Source organism: Anser brachyrhynchus, assembly GCF_964034855.1.
Source record: "Anser brachyrhynchus genome assembly, chromosome: 5".
Taxonomy (NCBI): domain Eukaryota; kingdom Metazoa; phylum Chordata; class Aves; order Anseriformes; family Anatidae; genus Anser; species Anser brachyrhynchus.
Genome location: NC_137699.1, coordinates 43495925 through 43513519, shown reverse-complemented (window position 1 = coordinate 43513519; position 17595 = coordinate 43495925). Strand labels below are relative to the sequence as shown.

The 17595-nt window shown below is 46.0% G+C and overlaps 1 protein-coding gene across 9 annotated transcripts in view; it reads right to left on the bottom strand.

Annotated features, from left to right (window-relative positions):
* ADCK1 (aarF domain containing kinase 1) overlaps positions 1-17595 on the bottom strand; it is an 88125-nt gene that overhangs the window by 23700 nt on the left and 46830 nt on the right. For all 9 annotated transcript variants that reach the window (XM_080592984.1, XM_080592986.1, XM_080592987.1 and 6 more), the window contains one exon: positions 917-1075. In XM_080592984.1, coding sequence (XP_080449110.1) covers positions 917-1075 — 159 coding nt within the window. The remainder of the gene's footprint in view (positions 1-916; positions 1076-17595) is intronic.

Below are 17595 nucleotides of genomic sequence, written 5' to 3'. Positions count from 1 at the left end.
TCTTCCTCTCTTTAGTCCCATAGACACAATGTCTGCCAATAGGTGTGCATATTACTGCATAGTGGTGCTATACATACAGCGTATGTGTGCTTAGTAGGAGAGCTAAAAGCATTAGCATTATCACTTACAGACCTAATCCTTCCCCTGTCCTCCACCTCAGCTCCATCTCCATTTCCTGTTCCCTACCATACCACTGGCATCTTTGACTATTCCAATGCAGTGCAGTGCCATAGCTTTTCCCCAGTTCCTCCCTTCAATGGGCTAGACTTCAGAAGTTTGGGAGAAGCTACAGCATTGCGCTGGGAACGTGAGTGATACCCACCATTCAGGAGAAGAACTATTTCCTAGCTGAATCCCTCATTTGTTTGTCTGCCCCTGTTACGTGACCCTCTCCATATTTCAGTGTTTTTGTTTCCAGCATGAATCAGGTCAGCTTTAGGGGCTGATCAAGAAACAGAACCGATCACAGCAACCTCAGCCGCTGTTGAGACCATACTGAAATGTAACTGAAAAACATGCTGGTCACTTTTCCTTGGTTACACAGACCTGACTGCTAGGGAAACTGAGACCAGTTTAATCCACCAGCTAATTGGCACACAGGCAGTAGAGAGACATCTGGGGCTGACTGATTTTTAAATCTCAGAAGGACTTATTCAGATGTCATTCATGCTCACCGGTCTCTGCTTCTGCCCTCCTTCACTCTTAAGCTCTTGTTCAGTCTCTCCATTCACACAATTGCCCTTACAGCAATCTTCACCAACTTTCTGTATTATTCCTGTAAGACAGCACTTACCTCTGTGGAGGTTTCAGAGCTACAGGATGGTGTTGGTACAGCTGCTTACGCTTTGGGTGAACATGTACCCCAAACATTTGCATGGCAACTGCTCTGTAAGTCAAAGTCAAGGGGTGACTTTACCTCCATGAGCAAAATATCCTTGGAGCTCTGAGCTTGGACCTTTGGGTGTTGGATTTTCACTGCCACCGTTCTCCCATCTTGCAGCACTGCCTTGTGCACCTGGGCTAGTGATGCTGCTCCCAAGGGTGTGTCCTCAAAACTCATGAAGAGCTCTTTTATCTGTCAAGAGAAGAGAAAAAAGCATTAGCTTGGGGTGCCAGAAACTATCCCTAAGTAAAGCCCTGACCACAGGCCAGTAACAGTATGCACCAAAGCTGGACAGGCTCAGCCCTTTCATCCTGCCTGTGTCCCCTGCCTGATCCCTGTCATTGCTTGGCTTCCCAGCGAAGCTCGCCAAGGAAGTGCCTTGAAGATGCTCTGTTTATGGAAACTTATGTCAGAGCCCCAGCAGCACATTTCATCTAGGACATGGAGTGGCCAGGCAGCATCCGAGGTACCCCTCCATGCTATCCTGAAAACAGGTTGGAGCGATTATGGTCAGCAACCTTGGCTATTACTGGGTGCAGCGGCCTATGGCTGTCCCTTTTGTGTCATTCTTTTGCAGCTATTTAATACCACCCACCATCACCCTCCTGAAACATCACAGCGCACGCTCCCATCGATTACAGCAACATCAGCCATCTTACATGATGAAAGCCAGCACACGACCAGAAGATGGACTTGTTGGATTCAAAAAATGGAGTTTACACCTATTGCAGTTTACACCTGTCACTTGGCCTGAAAATATGTTTTATGTGATGGACTTTCTCGTGCCTCAAATGAAATTGATCAGTACTCTCAGCTCAGAAAAAGCACCAGATGGGGCCAGCAAAGCGCTTTGTGGGCCAGAGAGGAAAGTATCAGCAGCTCTGGGCGTGTAAGTCAGGACTAGACTATAAAGAAAACTGCAGATTAGGAAGTAGATTCACCAGGGGGATGTTCAGGAAGCAAAAACCTAGACAGATGTGGGTGAGGCAAAGGAAGACGTGCAAAGGCCAGTCTGCCCTGCATAACGCAGCCTGCTGCTAGAGCCCCTCAGTGCCGCCCTGAGAACGCTATCACCACCGTAGTGTGATATCACTGGCTGACTAGCCAGGCCCCTCAGCACATTTAAGCCCAGAGGGGGTGCCAACATGGTTATGTTGCTGCTTCTGGCACAAAGTTAGTTCACGTAATGCTGGTCAAGGGTTTCTGTCCTGCTCTGTATAGCAAGATGCAAACAAGCTCTAAGATTTCCAGAAGACTCAGCAAAGGGAACCTTCCCCACCATCTCCTTGGGCTGGACTGATCTCGGGTGAGCAGCTGAGAAGCCTGTAATTTATGCAGCAACAAAAAAGAAAGAATGCCAGTGCATTTTTATAACCTTCTTTTTAAAAGGTAATTAAAGACGGGAGCTGCAGCGAGCTAGTAATTAAATATGAATAACGACTTTCTAAGCAAAGTCTTGATGCAAAGTGTTAAACGAATATTCTTTTTGCTGACAAGGAGGAAAAACACTACACGAGGAGCAGCCTGTTCCCTCCTGCAGCTGCCAGGGAATGAGCCCCCTCCTACACCACTGTACCCCTTCTCTCCCAGCCCCTTCCACAGAACCCTATTGGTAGCAACAAACTGGAGCGTTTGCAGCAATTAGATTCCAACAGAGACTCAGCTGCCTCCAATAATTCACTAGGAAGGTGTCTTTATTTATTTATTTAATTCCATTTGGTCCTGGCAGCGAAATCAATTAAGCAAAACAACTGCATTTAAAACCAACTAGTTATGTGTTTTTTAATTACAGCAGGTCCATAATTCAAACCTATTGACATTCCCATCTCGAGAGAGTAAGGGTTTTTCTCTCCTCCCCATCCCTTTCTTTCTTTTCTCTCTCACTTCACTGCATTTAGGGATTCTTGTTTCAGACTAGTATAAAGAAGCACCTACAGGACAACAGATGGCTCAGGGGACTTGTGTTCAAGACAGAGGGATTTCTACCCTTCCATGAAGTTTGTCTATCAGACAGAGAGACTGTTAAGGGGAAGAGACTCAAGGTGGCCAGGAGAAGCATGCTGGGCTATGAGATCCCTAAGGAAAGAAAAAAATCCAGAGAATTTGCTACATAAGGTCAAACTGGGGTTTTCTTTCCCTCTTCCACTACCCTACATCCTCATATTAAAGGCATGTACCCTTTACAGAATACCAGCCAAGATCACTAGTCCACCTGTCATTAAGATGGTAACATCCTCTAGAGGTTAAAGCTCAGAACTGGGAGTTCATCGGCCTGAATCCCGTGTAAGGTACATTTATTGTAAGACTGCATATAAATTGGATAGAATTCCACCTGCTCTGGATTTCAAAAGCTTTTAATTGCCTACACTGTCAATCCAACCATTTTCACCACTACTGAATGCACGCAGGAAAAAAGAAGCTGCACTTATTCCCTCTGGCAGGAATAATATATACAATATTATTATGCGACTAAGTTTTCTCAAGAATACCATTTGAAGAAAGCTGTCTTGAGGAATTTTTTGGGCAGAAGGATTTCATTTAAAATCCTGTTATTAAGAAGAGGAAAGCCAGGTTAGCAGTCACGTCCATTAGAGCCAGCCCAGTGGCCCTGCTGCAGCTCAAGGGGAAATCTGTGCGCCCCCGCGGGCTCCAGGCCAGAGCAGCAAGGGGAAGGACTGCACCAGGGTCAGAGAATTGATGGCTCCTCCAGGAGCAGAAGGGTAGAGCGTGCATATGGGGGAGGGAGTAGATCACAGCCAGGCCATTACACGAGCAGGTGTGAGGCTGAGATAAAGCAGCAGCACAATTACGGCTGGGCTCCAGGACCCCACTTAGCAAATTGCCCTCATTCATTATGAAATTGTCCTTTTGCAGCACACTAGAGGCAGCTAGCGCCTCTGAAGCAGGCTGCATGTCCCAAAGAGGCAAAAGCGAGTAAGAGGCTGCATGACATGGAAGCAGAAAGGGGGTGAGCCAGGCTCCCACACTGCTTGCCAGGGCATGGGGCTCCTTCCCTAGGGACGGCGCTGCACCCATTTCATGCAGGTGAGGGACTTGCTGGAGCAGGCTGCAGGCTCTTGATGTTCACAAGTACCCAGTTAATAAGGACCCTTAACAAAAACTCTATCCATCATTTCCAGGGTGGATAATTAGCAAGCAAAGGTCTGGGACGGCCTTGGAGCCCACCTGACACGGTACTTGAGGAACTCTCAAGCTTCTTTCAGGCCACAGCTGGTCTCAAAGGGCCTTATCAAATTGGCTGTTACCATCTGCAATCCTGGCAGGAGATTAAACAAGCAGAGTTTCCAGACAGGTTTAATAAAGGTTTAAAAGAGAGAGAAAGAACTTTAGGGTTGCTCTTTGAAATGAGCGGGACAGCCAGCTGCAGGTTTACAGCTGCAGAGGTGAGCAGCGCCCCTGCGCACAGTGGTTTCCCTCATTAGCTTGCTGTACATCCAGCTGCCCAGCGGGCACGTGCTCAACCAGCAAATGAACGTGTCATTGTACTTTACTGGTTGGAAACACAGCCCTGACTGTTTAATTCTAAAGAACGAAGCTTGTTTAATTTAAAATATGCAAAATCTTTTCATGATTGTTGGTATTAGTATTCATACCTTAGGGAGCCGATATAAAAGCTCTTGCAGGATCTATCTACTTAGACACTTATTAGTATGTATTTGTGCTGAGGTTGCACCTAGAGACTGTCATTAGGCCCAGAGTGCCATTATAGGAGGTGCAGAGCCACTGAGGGCCCTATACAAGCTCACAGACTCCAGGTGTCCCAGGTTGTCACCTACAGGCCTCCTTGTGTACTGAAGTGCCTTCCCAACGCGAACACGGCTCTGCCCAAGTTTTGTGGCACACGCTAGCTGATGCTGCAATGCTGAGCACCAGGATGCCTCAGAATTTTTTGTGAATCCCATCCTTAAACACTTAGGAAGTTACTGGAAGTCAATTGGATTTAAGCTCCTAAGTCCTTTCTGAAAGCATTGCCTTACAGGACCTGCCCAGCATGTTCTGAGAAGTCTCTGGCAGAGCTGGGATTTAACCCAGATATCCTGAGTTACAGCTCGGTGTCTTAATCTTCAAACCATAAACGTTAAATGTGCATGTCCTGCTAGCTAATTTCTTTTGAAATATATTGCCTCTTAATCCCAACCTTTTTATATCCATGTGCTGTAGCAAATGATCTAATATTACAGCTTGGTTTCAACCTGCCCACTCCACAGAGAGGTGTGTTTCCTTCACTCCCCAGAAAGGCTGCTAACAACTTACCCGGGAGCAGAAGCCTACGTCATGGAGCCTCTTCCTGGCCCAACACTACGTATCAGCAGATGGCTGTCACGTGTCAGCTGTCTGCTCGGGACAAATTCAGGATGCAGTGAGATGCAGGATCACTAATGCCCTTTTTTATTTTTAACTAAAAGCTGAGACTTTCTAATCATTGGAACAGGTTGCCCATGGAGGTGTTTAAGAAAAGGTTGGATGTGGTACTTTGGGACATGGTTTAGTGGGTGATAGTAGTGGTAGGGGGATGGTTGGACCGGATGATCTTGGAGGTCTTTTCCAGCATTAATGATTCTGTGATTCTCTTATTGGAGGTGCCTCAGTGCCCAGCCCTGTTCAGCTGGCAGGCTGAACCCTTCCAGCATGCTGCTCCAAACTCCTGTAGGTGGTGTAGACAGAATAAATCTAAATAAAAATCTTTTGCACTTAAGGATCCTACCGAGGAGGTTTCCAGCAGAGTCCAGCGTGTTTTTGTACTGAGCCAGTACAGTACAGGTGGGTGACAGCACCGTACAGGAGACTTTCAAATGCCCAGCACTTCCCTAGGAGAGTCCTTCACCAAAGCATTTCAAAACTGCCTTCAACAACTTATTTTTTTCAAGGATTTTAAAGGACTGTTTAGTGTGGAAAGAGAGACAATGGGGAGGGAATGTCACAGGGCTCTATAAAATCACTTCAGTCATGGAGAACAGGATTGGGAATGTTCATTTGCTTTGTAGAAAAACTCAGGAGCAGCAAATTGTCAGTTAACACACAAGATAAGCTGACAGCAGGATTAAAACCAGCAAAAATAAGTATTTTTTCCCCCTACTGTTTAAGTAAGCCATGGAACTCATTGCTAAGGGTGTTATGAATTCCAGAAGTATTCCAGAAGTCCAGGTCGGTAGAAAATCCAGCACAAATTATTAAACACCAAGATACAGTCCCTTGCCCAGGAAATCTCTAACCATCAGATTAGGAAGCTGGGAGATCATACCACGTAAAGTTTAATTGTATGCCTGCCATGTTTTTACAGCCTCAGACTCTTAGCCAGCACTGGCGATGCTTAGAGACAGAGCAGTGGCTTCATCTCTTGGTACGAGTACCTCCATCGTTATGTTCTTCAGAAGCTCTTCCCACCAGACTGACCAGTCTCGAAGACAGCAGGATGGAAAACGAAGGAGGTGTTTCACCTGCTGCTAGCCTGGGGCTCAGCTGCTGTTTGACAGCCTGGAAAGTTACTGACATACTGTGCAGTTCCTAGGAGCGCAAAGGGTGCGGGGGAACAACAGCTGGAGGTGGCTCCCTCTCCAGGGTAAGCTCTAGCTCTGATAACACTGCAGCTTCATGAAATGCCTGTCATGCAACATTCAGATAATAAAGTTGCTGTTGGAACCAAAAGTACTGTAAATATGCCAGTATTAAGCATAAATATGCCCATATCAGGGGACTGTGCCAGAGCCTAGCACATCTGGAGAAAATGCAGCAGAAGCTGAAACCATCTCAGCCAGAGGCCATCTGTAGATACTTCCCTGTGCTCCACAGCTTCCCCAATCAAATCCACTCAAATCCATCGACAGACCGGGACCCGAGGGTGATGATGCTATTCTCTTATCCCCAAAAATCAATGCAAACTGAAACATTCAAAACCTCCACAATTTCACAGCAGATGTCCTCTTATGATCACAGCATGTTGTAATTGCTCCTGAGCCCTGCATTTTATATTTGGAGATAGCAATCTATGAGAAGTCCTGCTATTTCTGAAGGGGTGACTAGGTGATACACGATTAACTTGAACTTCTTACCTCAGAGGTGATGATACAACAGGGCTCCTTTAACAAATAGGATTGGGTTTTGATGGCTGGGAGCAGCTTTCAGCCTCCTAGCATTTGGATGCCAGGCAGCAGCACAGGAAGATGCACATGGCGGAGTGGCTATAAATCATTTCAAGACAAAGGGGATCATACAGTTGGGAGAGCGGTCCGTGGAGGAAGATGACAGCAAGAGAGGGCTTACGGTAGGCAAATTTTGCACATCTCCTTGTGCTATGATTCTCCAAGCTGGATTTCCTTTGACGAGGTGAATTGATTCATCTGTTTTTTCCATTCCTGATAGAGATGACACTGAACATTCCCCTCTTGATCATGGCTCCACAGATGGCAACTTGCTAAGATAAGTGAGCCCAGTCTGCAAGAACCTTCTCAGATTTACACAAGGATCGTGCTGTCTCATAGCCTCCCAGATGAAACATCATTGAGCACTGTGATAATAGGATCTGTGAGTTTGCTGGAAGACAGAACCACACATACCACTCTGGGAACAGAGCAGGTTTCCCAGGGAAGCTCTGGGGGCTGTAGCTGCCATCTTAACACTGCCTAGGATAGTGTCCCTTCTAATTCATGTGGCAGAATAGCTGGAGAGTTACTCAGCTGTAAGCCTGATGTAACATTTCTAAGACTTATGGCTCCCAGAACTTTTGGAATTCTCTTTATTGACACAAGGACTATATTGCTCTCAAAACACCTTCCCTGGATGTAGATCCAAGGGATGTGAACCTCACTGTGGACTGGTCACCTTTTCAAGAACATACAGGTAACTGTCCATAGCACCATGGAATCACTGATCTCTGCGAGACTGCAAGACCATAGTTCTAGGTATGAGAAAATGTTACCTTGGAGTACAGCAAGCTACTTCTCAGACAGCAAACGACATTTTATTCCTATTGCTCCAGCCTCTCTATCCCCTCTATGAAAACAAAATGTCACAGTGTTGCTCCAAGAATTATTAAGACAGCAAAAACTGAAAGATTAGATTTATCGCAGCAGACAGTGGATTATGAAGAATAATTTATCAAATGTCAGAACAAACAGCCCAGAATTTATAGGAGGCTTTGTTGAGTCAGTGAAATCTGATTGGACTTCTCCCCACCTAATGAATGCCAAGCCTAATTGATGGTTCCTAAATGCGTCTGTCAAGAATATGTATTTATTAACTCAATATTTTTAATGATATTGTAGATATATGCGGAATACTGGTTTCTTCTGAGTGGATTCCATGGTGTTCATATTACATATACATGTAAGTGTCCAAGTATATAGAGGTATACACTGCATTCAAATGAATCCAGGTAACAGAAACGTGTATTCTGACATACTGAAACAACATACGCCTTATTACAGAAAATCCCTATAACTTTCAGTGCACAGGAGGGAAAGCAACGTGGTCCTTCTCCAGGGGAGACATGATGCACATTAAGCTCAGAAGAGCTGAGCCCTGACATTGGCTCCCCCGGTATCCTCCTGTGTGATGCTGGGCCACACGCCGTTGCAGAGCTCATGCCAAGATGACCAGAATTAGGGCTGTCCATTCAGCTATAAATCTGCTCTTACCAATTTCTCAGGACCGAAGTTGTAGCTTTAATATCTTTTTTAAACCTGTCTGCCTAACACATAGACAACAGTTGTCACACTAAGAGCCATTGACATGTAACTTCATCTGCCAATGGTATAAGTTTGCTCCTGGCATGCCAACCACTGCTAACTTGGTTAATCACTGCTAACACTGCACAGCAATATCACAAAACCACTGAGGGCTGTCCATCGACCAGTCTTCTGGGAAAGGGCTGAGATGAAGCTGGAATATGAAGTTCATCTCTTCCTGTTCCCTGTATCTTGTACCACTTCGGTACTCTACAGCCTACTGGCAGATATACCACTGAGAATCTTCTCTGGGATCCTATCAACAATGCTTCCCAGTCACAAAACCACCAATGTTACAGAAGAACTCTGCAAAAGGAAGAGTCCTTTATCCCATCATCTGGAAACCAAAGTATGTCCACTCTTCCACTGCCCCACACCTAGGATCTTGCCTGTACCCTGTTCTGCTCACCTGCCATCCTCGTTCTGTAGTTTCTTGTGACTAGAAAAGCAGCAGGAAAGCCTACGTTAAGACACCCTTGCTTTCATCTCATCCATCCACTGAGCTGTACAGCAACAGTACCAGTCTACTTGCCATAGTAACTTCAATTGTTAGAGAGCCATACTTTGAGGAAAAGCACCTTTTATTCCATCCCTGATTACTCCTGCTTAATAGTCTGTGCTCAGGCTCACACACAGTACCTTCATTCATTTTCCCGTGTTAAGACAAGACAGATCTGTCTGCGAATATCACTCATGGTGGATCGAAACCAATCCCAGTGGTGACAGCTCCACAGGCAGTAACAGCAATGAGAAAACAGAGCCGATGCACATCTCCTGAGATCCCACCTGAGAGCCTGAGAGGTGAACGTCACCTCCTGTCTCTCTGAAAGGGGAGCCACTTACCCATGGCTCCTAAAAACAAGCCAAAGCCCTGGAAGACTAGCCAGCATACCTTTATACGCTGCTCATCATGATAATCCAGATGAAATGGCAACCTCATTCTTCTCCAAGTTTTATTTTTTCCTTGGATTCAATTCCAGAGCATGAATGTGATGGTGAGAAAATGCACTCTTGCAAGAAAGTTATCAGAAGAGTGTTTTTGTCAGCAGCCCATGTCAGCATCAGGTAGCATCCCACAATTCAGGCCCAGGTTCCAGTGGGCCCTGCCCTTCCCAGCCTTGCGCCTCCCACGTCAGCCAACAATCCTTCAGTACTGGCAAGATGCAGCTGGCTGCCCTTGAAGGATTCAGAAAACAAAGATCTGTCTCATACCAGGTTGGACAAGCAGGACAGAAGCCTCAGACAACTGCATTCAATGAGCAGTATGATCAGACTGTGACAAATCAAGCCACCTGGTTCTTGGTTGGATTCCTTACAACCTATGCTGCTGAGGGGGTAAGATTAAATATAAAAAAAAGTTGCTTTAGTTCTAAACAAAGGAAATCACAAAATTCATTCCCATAAATGTAAGGATTGTCATGGCCAGACTGGAATCTCACTGTCTCAAGAACATCTTTCTGACTGTCACAAGGAGATAAATGTTTTTCATCAATGAAGCTCTTGGGTATCCTGCTACCTTCCAGAGAGACAGAATACCAAGATTAACTCAGCTCAGCATCCTGGTATATGCTATCAACAGTTGGAGTGGTACAGGTTTTCTATTAGCATCACTACAGCCTCTTCCGTGCCGAGTTTCACTCAGTTGTCGGTACTGTTCATCGTCCAAGTGCCGGTTTTACAAAACACTCTTAAAGCAGAGAGACTGTGCATTACACCTCTGACATAAGATGGATATCATGCTGGATACTGGGAAAACAAAGAATCCAGACATTACCACAGGTCTTGTACAACATCTTTGGCATCACAAGCACATACGGCAAACCAGAGAGAAGAAATGGTCGAACTGGGATGTCTCTGAACCAGCCTCTAAACCATCCATGAGTGTGAACATTACTTCTGGTCAAACCACTCCATTTCAGCAGACAGTTTTCCTCCACACCTGTAATCCTATGCTCAGAATTAAGTTCCATGAATCCTTTCGTTCCAAGATGTCCATTACTAAAGGACAGATTTTGATATTGGAGGCTGCATCATGATTTTAGGTTGCAAATCCACTTCACTTCCCTATAGAGAAGCTGCAAAGTGGAAGAACTTTGCATCACTGAAATAAATAGTTTCCTCAAGATCCCCCTGAATGATAACAAACTACTGGTCCCTCTAACACCCTGATGTCGCTATTGGGACAATGCCCACTTCCTCTTGGCAGGTGCATTTAATCAGCACAATGACCTGGCTTCTTCAGCAGCCCCCTTGTTTCCACCTCAGAATAAGCTTCTTGTGCAGCTGGTTGCCTTCCTGCTATCTTAAACAATTTCCCAAACCCACTCTATGACTTGCCTCCAACAGCAGCCAGTGCTTTCTGATCAAGAGTCAAGCCACAGTCCACCAGCAACCGTGCTTCTGTGGAACAGAAGGTAGAAGACAACAACCTCTCAAAATGCACACTAAATAGTGTCACTGCACACTGTTTTGCATGATATAAGCAACTTAGTCTACACAAAACACGCAGAGTAAAGCTGAGGCATGTATACAAATATAAATTCCTGTTCGCTTCCTTCCATTTCATCATGCCGAAAAAGCAAGCAGTGACTTGTGAGCCACTTACTCCCTCCAACGGCGCAAGCCATGGGGCAGGCAGGTGCTCCAATCTGCCCCATGTTCCACGCCCTCCCCTTGCACATACAAGCGCTTCCCTTTCTCTTAATTTGCTCTTTCATCTTGAGCTGTCTTCCACTTGAGTTGAACAGTGTTCATTAAAACCACTGTTTTATCTCTGTCTTTTTGGAGAAATATTACTTCTCCTGCACCTCTCCTGTCTGTGAGGATGGAGCCATACCTGTCAATTTTTGAGACAGATTGGAATCACTATTCTTCAAGAGCACACCACTTCTCCACACCACCTTCCTTTTTTTTTTTTTGTTTTAATTGAAAGACCTCACTCTCTTTCTCTCTTTCTCCTGCTAATAAAGGAGCTCCCCATCCTTGTTACACTAGTGAGCAGTGAGAACTGCCAATAAACCTCCTTCTGCATCCTGTCTGCCCAAATGGATTCTCCTACTCCATGGTGCAGGAGAGGCAGTGGTGGCCCCTTTCTACCAGAACCCTAGGCTTTGAGGCTTACTGCATTCCCTTTCAGTTCTTCTTCAGCTCCCCAGCAATAGAGCTGAAAGTGCTAACACGGCAGGAACATCCCTCTAGCTCCTAAGGAAGACAGCAGCAACAGCCTTCTGCTTTCCTGACAGCTCTGTTAGCATGTCTGAGCAGCTTCCTTATCTCTCTCCCAGCTTTCTGGAAACATTCCACCAAGTTCTGCCTCAAACCACCCTCCTGTTTCCTTTCTCACTACAACAGGCAGCGTAACCAACCTGTCAAGCACGCCTGCAACCTTAGCCTTTTCACCAACACTGACCTTCCTCTCGATCTCATTTCCAAGCCAGGTCTAAATCTTGCATGTTCCTTAAGCACAACACACCCCCAGAATGTTTTGTTCTATCAGCCCAGTTCCCATCCTGTCACACCTTGAGATACTGAAACACCTTTTTGCCCCTGGGTTTGACACATGCACACTGGTCTGGCCTGGACCGTACCTATTCCAAGGATCACACCTATTCCAAGGCAGGGTAAAGACTGCTGCCCTGCCTCACCCCTTTGGCCTCACCACAGTCTGTTTATAGCCTTCCACTAACTCCTCTTCACTGTTGACCAAACTTGCCTGTTTTGCTTCACCTTCAGGTCTTCAGGGCTTATTTTCAACCTAACTAGTAGTCCAGTACGGTCTCTGACCTTGACACTGTGTGGTGATCTGTTGTCTTCTATTTTCTAACAAAGGTGGAAGCTTTCTAGGGCAGAAATTGATTTTTACTCACACCTGTACAGAGCCTGGCATAGTGAACTCCTCACCCATGACTGGAGCACCAAGTACAAGTGCTCACAAGTGACAGGTGACAACAATTCCACTGTTCTCCCCCTTTCTGCCCCAAAGTTCCCCTTCCTCCTGAACCACGCACATAGCGAGACACATGCGGGTCTCCAAAGCACGCAGAGCATCTCAAACTCCTGCAGACGTTCCCAAATGACATGTCACCCCTACAGATGCCAGCAGCACATTTGGAAGGAAATGCCACAGAGATGGGGCTAGTTGGCACGTTAAGCAAGGAAATAAGATTTAAGAAAGCACCGAGAAGCAAATGAATTTCCAAGAGAATTTTGACTCCTGGCATAAACACGTCCCTGCCACACACTGGCTGAAACCAGAGTAGGAAAGGGTCAACGGACCCACAACGACAGGCTCGGCTTAGTCACAGCCAGGCAGAGGGATGCTCTGCCGCGGACTGTAGAGATGCCCCGAGGGCCCTGTCAGCTGTAAGCCTGAGCAACAGCAGCAGTCCTGTGAGAAATAACCAGCTGCCAGAGCCTGAGGATATGTAGGGACCTTCGGGAACAGACATCACCTGTACCTCATCTTAAATGCCTCTGATTCAGTTTTTGAAGCCTCAGGGCTTTGAGAAGTGCAAGAGAGAAGGGGTGGGGAGGAGGAATGTCTATGATCAGGTTTATGTGACTATGCAGAGGGGTAAGGGGATTTCTGGGGATATACAGTTAGGAGAGGTGGGCTACAAGCACCTTACTGGCAAGCAAAGCTGCACCTAAAGAGGTAAGGAGGTGGCACAGGGCAGTGCATTTGTGTGCACAGCTTGTGTGGGGAATGGTAGGCAAAATCCTCCACCCATAGAGAGGTAAGTGAAGAAGAGGGCCAGGATGGGTGTTTCAGTGTGTGCAGAGGTAGGGTGTGCATGGGTAGCGGAGCGCTGTTTGGCAGGATACATATCTGCCAGGACAGCACTGCTTACACGTGAGTACATGCTACACTGGCAGACCTATTTACCTCCTGAAAGACAGAGAGGCAGAGGGAGGAGAGATGGGTGCTCCTGTGAGTACTACAAAGAATATTTAGGTGTGTTTCTTCAGAAAGGGACGAGGTAAAATGTTTCTAGATCTGGGACAAAGGGCAGGAATAGCAGAAGCTGCATTGCACTGCCCAGCAACCTGTCACCAGGGTGGACAGAGGCACGGCACAATGAAAGCAGTCTCAGCCAGATTCTGCCCAGATACGTCCTTTCCTCTGGCTTTGGCCATAACTACATCAATGCCAAAATTTATCAGAAATGTATCCAAATGTGATAAAGTTTTATTGAAGCACAGCATCCAGAGTAATACAGGTAACAGATGCAGGAGCATAGATGTGAGGTACACATGGAAGTACATATAGCCTAGCAGATATGGGTATCTCTGCCTGAATGGAACACATATCAAGAAGTGGATATAATGAGGTCACTACATTACAAGGAAGATGCTAAAAAGGTAGTAAATCCCAGCAGAAGATGTAAAATTAATAAATCACAGAATCATTGAATAGCTTGGGTTGGGAGGGACCTTAAAGACCACCCAGTTCCAACCCCCTGCCATGGGCAGGGACACCTCCCACCAGACCAGGTTGCCCAAGGCCCCATCCAGCCTGGCCTTGAGCACCTCCAGGGATGGAGCATCCACAGCTTCTCTGGGCAGCCTATGCCAGTGCCTCACCACCCTCAGAGTGAAGAATTTCTTCCTAATGTCTAATCTAAATCTCCCCTCTTTTAGTGAGCTAGTTATTGGTACTGACTGTGCCTTGACAGGATACGGAAACATCTGCACACCCAGCAGACCACTCAATGGAAAAAGGAGACCCACCTGTGCAGCCCACACCACAGAGAACAGGGTGCTGGGACTGAAAAGAAGTAGAGGTAGAATAACTTACAAGGAGATCTGGATGGTACCCAGGAGTTTGTATCCTTTGCTATTCTCAGACAAAACGTATGGAAACACAAAGTCAGTCAAGAGAAAAAACTGCACACCAAATGAAATCCACAACAGACTCTCTGCCAACAGCATTACTGGCACTGTGCTGGGGAAAGGCATCCACACATCCCCTAATGATCAGACATATGAACACAGCAGCCCAGAGCTCCCTGCACTGATTGAGAGAGGAAAGTCCTATGGTAAGCTAGCCACATATTTCCTGCTTCCTCCTTGTCGAACTTCCTTCTGAATACCAACTTCTCCTTTCCTCTCCCAACTGTATTTCCTCTACTTCTCATGCCTCTACTCTGATCTACCTGCTCCTTCTACAGTTTTCTTATTCTCTCTGCCTTCCTTCACTTCCTTCCATGTTTCTTCCCTTGCCCCCGAATCTTCCTGTAGGGCTGCCAGGTCTCTGGTTCAGTGACATAACTCAGCTGATTTACCCTTCTTAAAGCAATGTCTGCTCTCACGTAAATCACCCTCCAAACCCAGCCTGTGAAATGGGCTTGTTCACTAAACTCTATGAATAGGAAAGTAGGCACAGCTGGCCTATTCATAATCAACATAAAAAATAGATTAGCACTTTACAGATTAAACATTATCGTTTCAACAGTTAACATAAATCAACTGCACTTACAGGCCTAGCATTGCTGCTGCCACTGCAGGGTGACAGGCGTTGCAAAGGGAAAGGCTGCCAGTCCGGGGTGCAGCGGTAAACAGCTCATTTGTCTTCCACCTTGAAAGTAAGTTCTTGCCTGGCACCCCCAGGGTGTACTGCTAGAGGTTGTTACAAGGATAAAAGTGGGCTAAGAAAACAAAGGTAGGGGGTTAATTTTGATTAATTCACATGCATTTCCGAGAAATTCAGCAACCCACTATTCTAAGGCCAGAATCCAATTGCCCTGCACCCCTCCCTAGAGCTGCTGCAGCTCAAAACCAGATGGAGCAACAGAGTCAGCCCCTGGAACAGGAACAGGACAGGGAGCCTCTAAACAGTTCCTGGTATCTAGCTCTGTTTTCTAGCTCACAATCATTGGGCTCCTGTGGCTGAAGTGAAGCAGTTTGGTGGATTCGGTCTAATTACATTACCCATCTCAAAAAAAACACTCATCATAAGCCAGGGAGGCACCTCACCAGCGAAGGGCTGAGGACTGAGATCCACTCCAGATGTGCCCCCCGGTCAGCAGTGCCAGGAGAGAGTGGCCCAGAACCAGCCACTAATCGGGCTGCACCTCTTTCTTCATCGGGTAAAGGACACTAAGTCACTGGAGACGCTCAGCCCAGCATACTATCAGCAGTGCGCTATGGCTGTGTAGCGAACAGAGAGAGAGGACTCAGAGCCAGTACAGTCACTACCCTTCACTTCCACCCTGCTCACCCACTGAGAACCACCCCATATCTCAAATGGTTAGCTTGGAGCTGCCAACCTGTAATTCCTGAGCTGGTTCTGGTGATTGCAAGGGCATAAGTGACAGGATATGCTATTAAGAACCATTCTCATAGCTCTTTCAAACAAAATAAATAAATATAAAGAAAAAAAAAATAAAGAAAAGGAAGAGGTTAGATTATGGTCCAAGGGACAAACGCAGCCTGGGATAGGTGGCGTGGTACACAGGAGCCCCTCAAGGGCTTAGATGTTTCCTTGCCAGCAGGGGCAAAGATAGTAGCAGTTCAACAAAAGACAGGGCAGTATAAGTTTTGTAGAAAGACTTCTTTAGTATAACCCCACTTAACAAGCCCTGGTAATTTTAATTGCTCTAGTCTCTTCCTACCCTTTCTTGATAAATGGGAATAATGCCTAATAGACCTGAACCAATCAGTTACATCCAATAAGATGATTGGCAAAATTAGCTTTGTTCTCCATTCACAACCGATACTACCTCAGTTTCATCCATTTTCTGAAATGAGCCAGCTAATGCATATTTTCTACTAATCATTTGAAATTTGGAAGGGTTGGTGCTGAAAAGCCTCTTCCAGAAATTTGCCCATTTGAAATGGATTGGTTATGTGAGCTTTGTAAGGGAAAAACTCATCGGTTTGCTTCAGCTGAGCTCTCTTGGCACCAGCAGTAGGTCACATGAGATTATTGCTTCAATTGTCACAGACAGCTTCACAGGTTTGGCTCTGAACTGTGCGTCCTGTAAAACCAAAGCTTACAGAAAATAAGTGCAAAATGTGCATAATGGTCACAAACATAACTTGATTTCCACAGAGAACATTCGAAAACTTCCTCTCTCTCAGGCTGGCCCACTTACTAGGAACTGAAACACTTAGCTCGCTAATGGTGGAAAGGCCTTCGAGACCCCTGAAATCCCAATTCTTGCTTCAATTTTCAAAAACACAAAACATGTGTGAGGCTTCCCATGAAGAGGATTTCCCATGTTCTCACTCACAGCAGCTTTTTCAGAGGGAGGAAAACCTGCAGGCAGGCTTGAAGTCCTTTCTACAACTCAGTGTCCTTCCAAAAATAAGGAACTCAGACTGATCCCAGAAGTGCCAGAAAACAGAACTTATTAGATCGCATGTACACCTCAAAAATGTGTAAAAAAAAATGCTATGTCTATCCTGTGTGTTAGGAAAATGCAGATAGGCCAAGTTGAGGCCCCGTAACTCCTTACTTCATCTCATCTCCTTTGTTTCATCTTCAAATGACCTTTTGCCAAAAGACACCAGACTCACTGTGCCAGGTTTTCATGTTCCTGATGGGTCAAGAGCCAAATAACTGTGCAGACATAAAACTCTGAAAGAAAACAGGAGATGTAAATGAGGCAGAATCAAGTAGAAAATGAGGAGATCAGTGGGCGGGCAGATAACAAGATTCCCTGCTCTCTAAGAGAAAAATCAGGCATACTAAACCCAGCCTGTGCCTAGATCTGAGCACCAAGTGGGAATATTTCTGAGTGTATCAGCAGCAGGCTTTGAAACAGAAGCCAGTCCCCCCACATGGCAGCTCAGGGTTGCTGCCCCTGCCCAGACCCTGCTGGGTCTTAAAAGCATGCAGACATTTTTGAGCAAATGAGATATACTCTGAGTTCAAAAAAAGAAAGTCTTCGCATGCAAGAAGGCCACCCAAGGACTACTAATCCCAGTTAGAGATAGAGGTTTCCACTGACTGTTTGTTGCTGG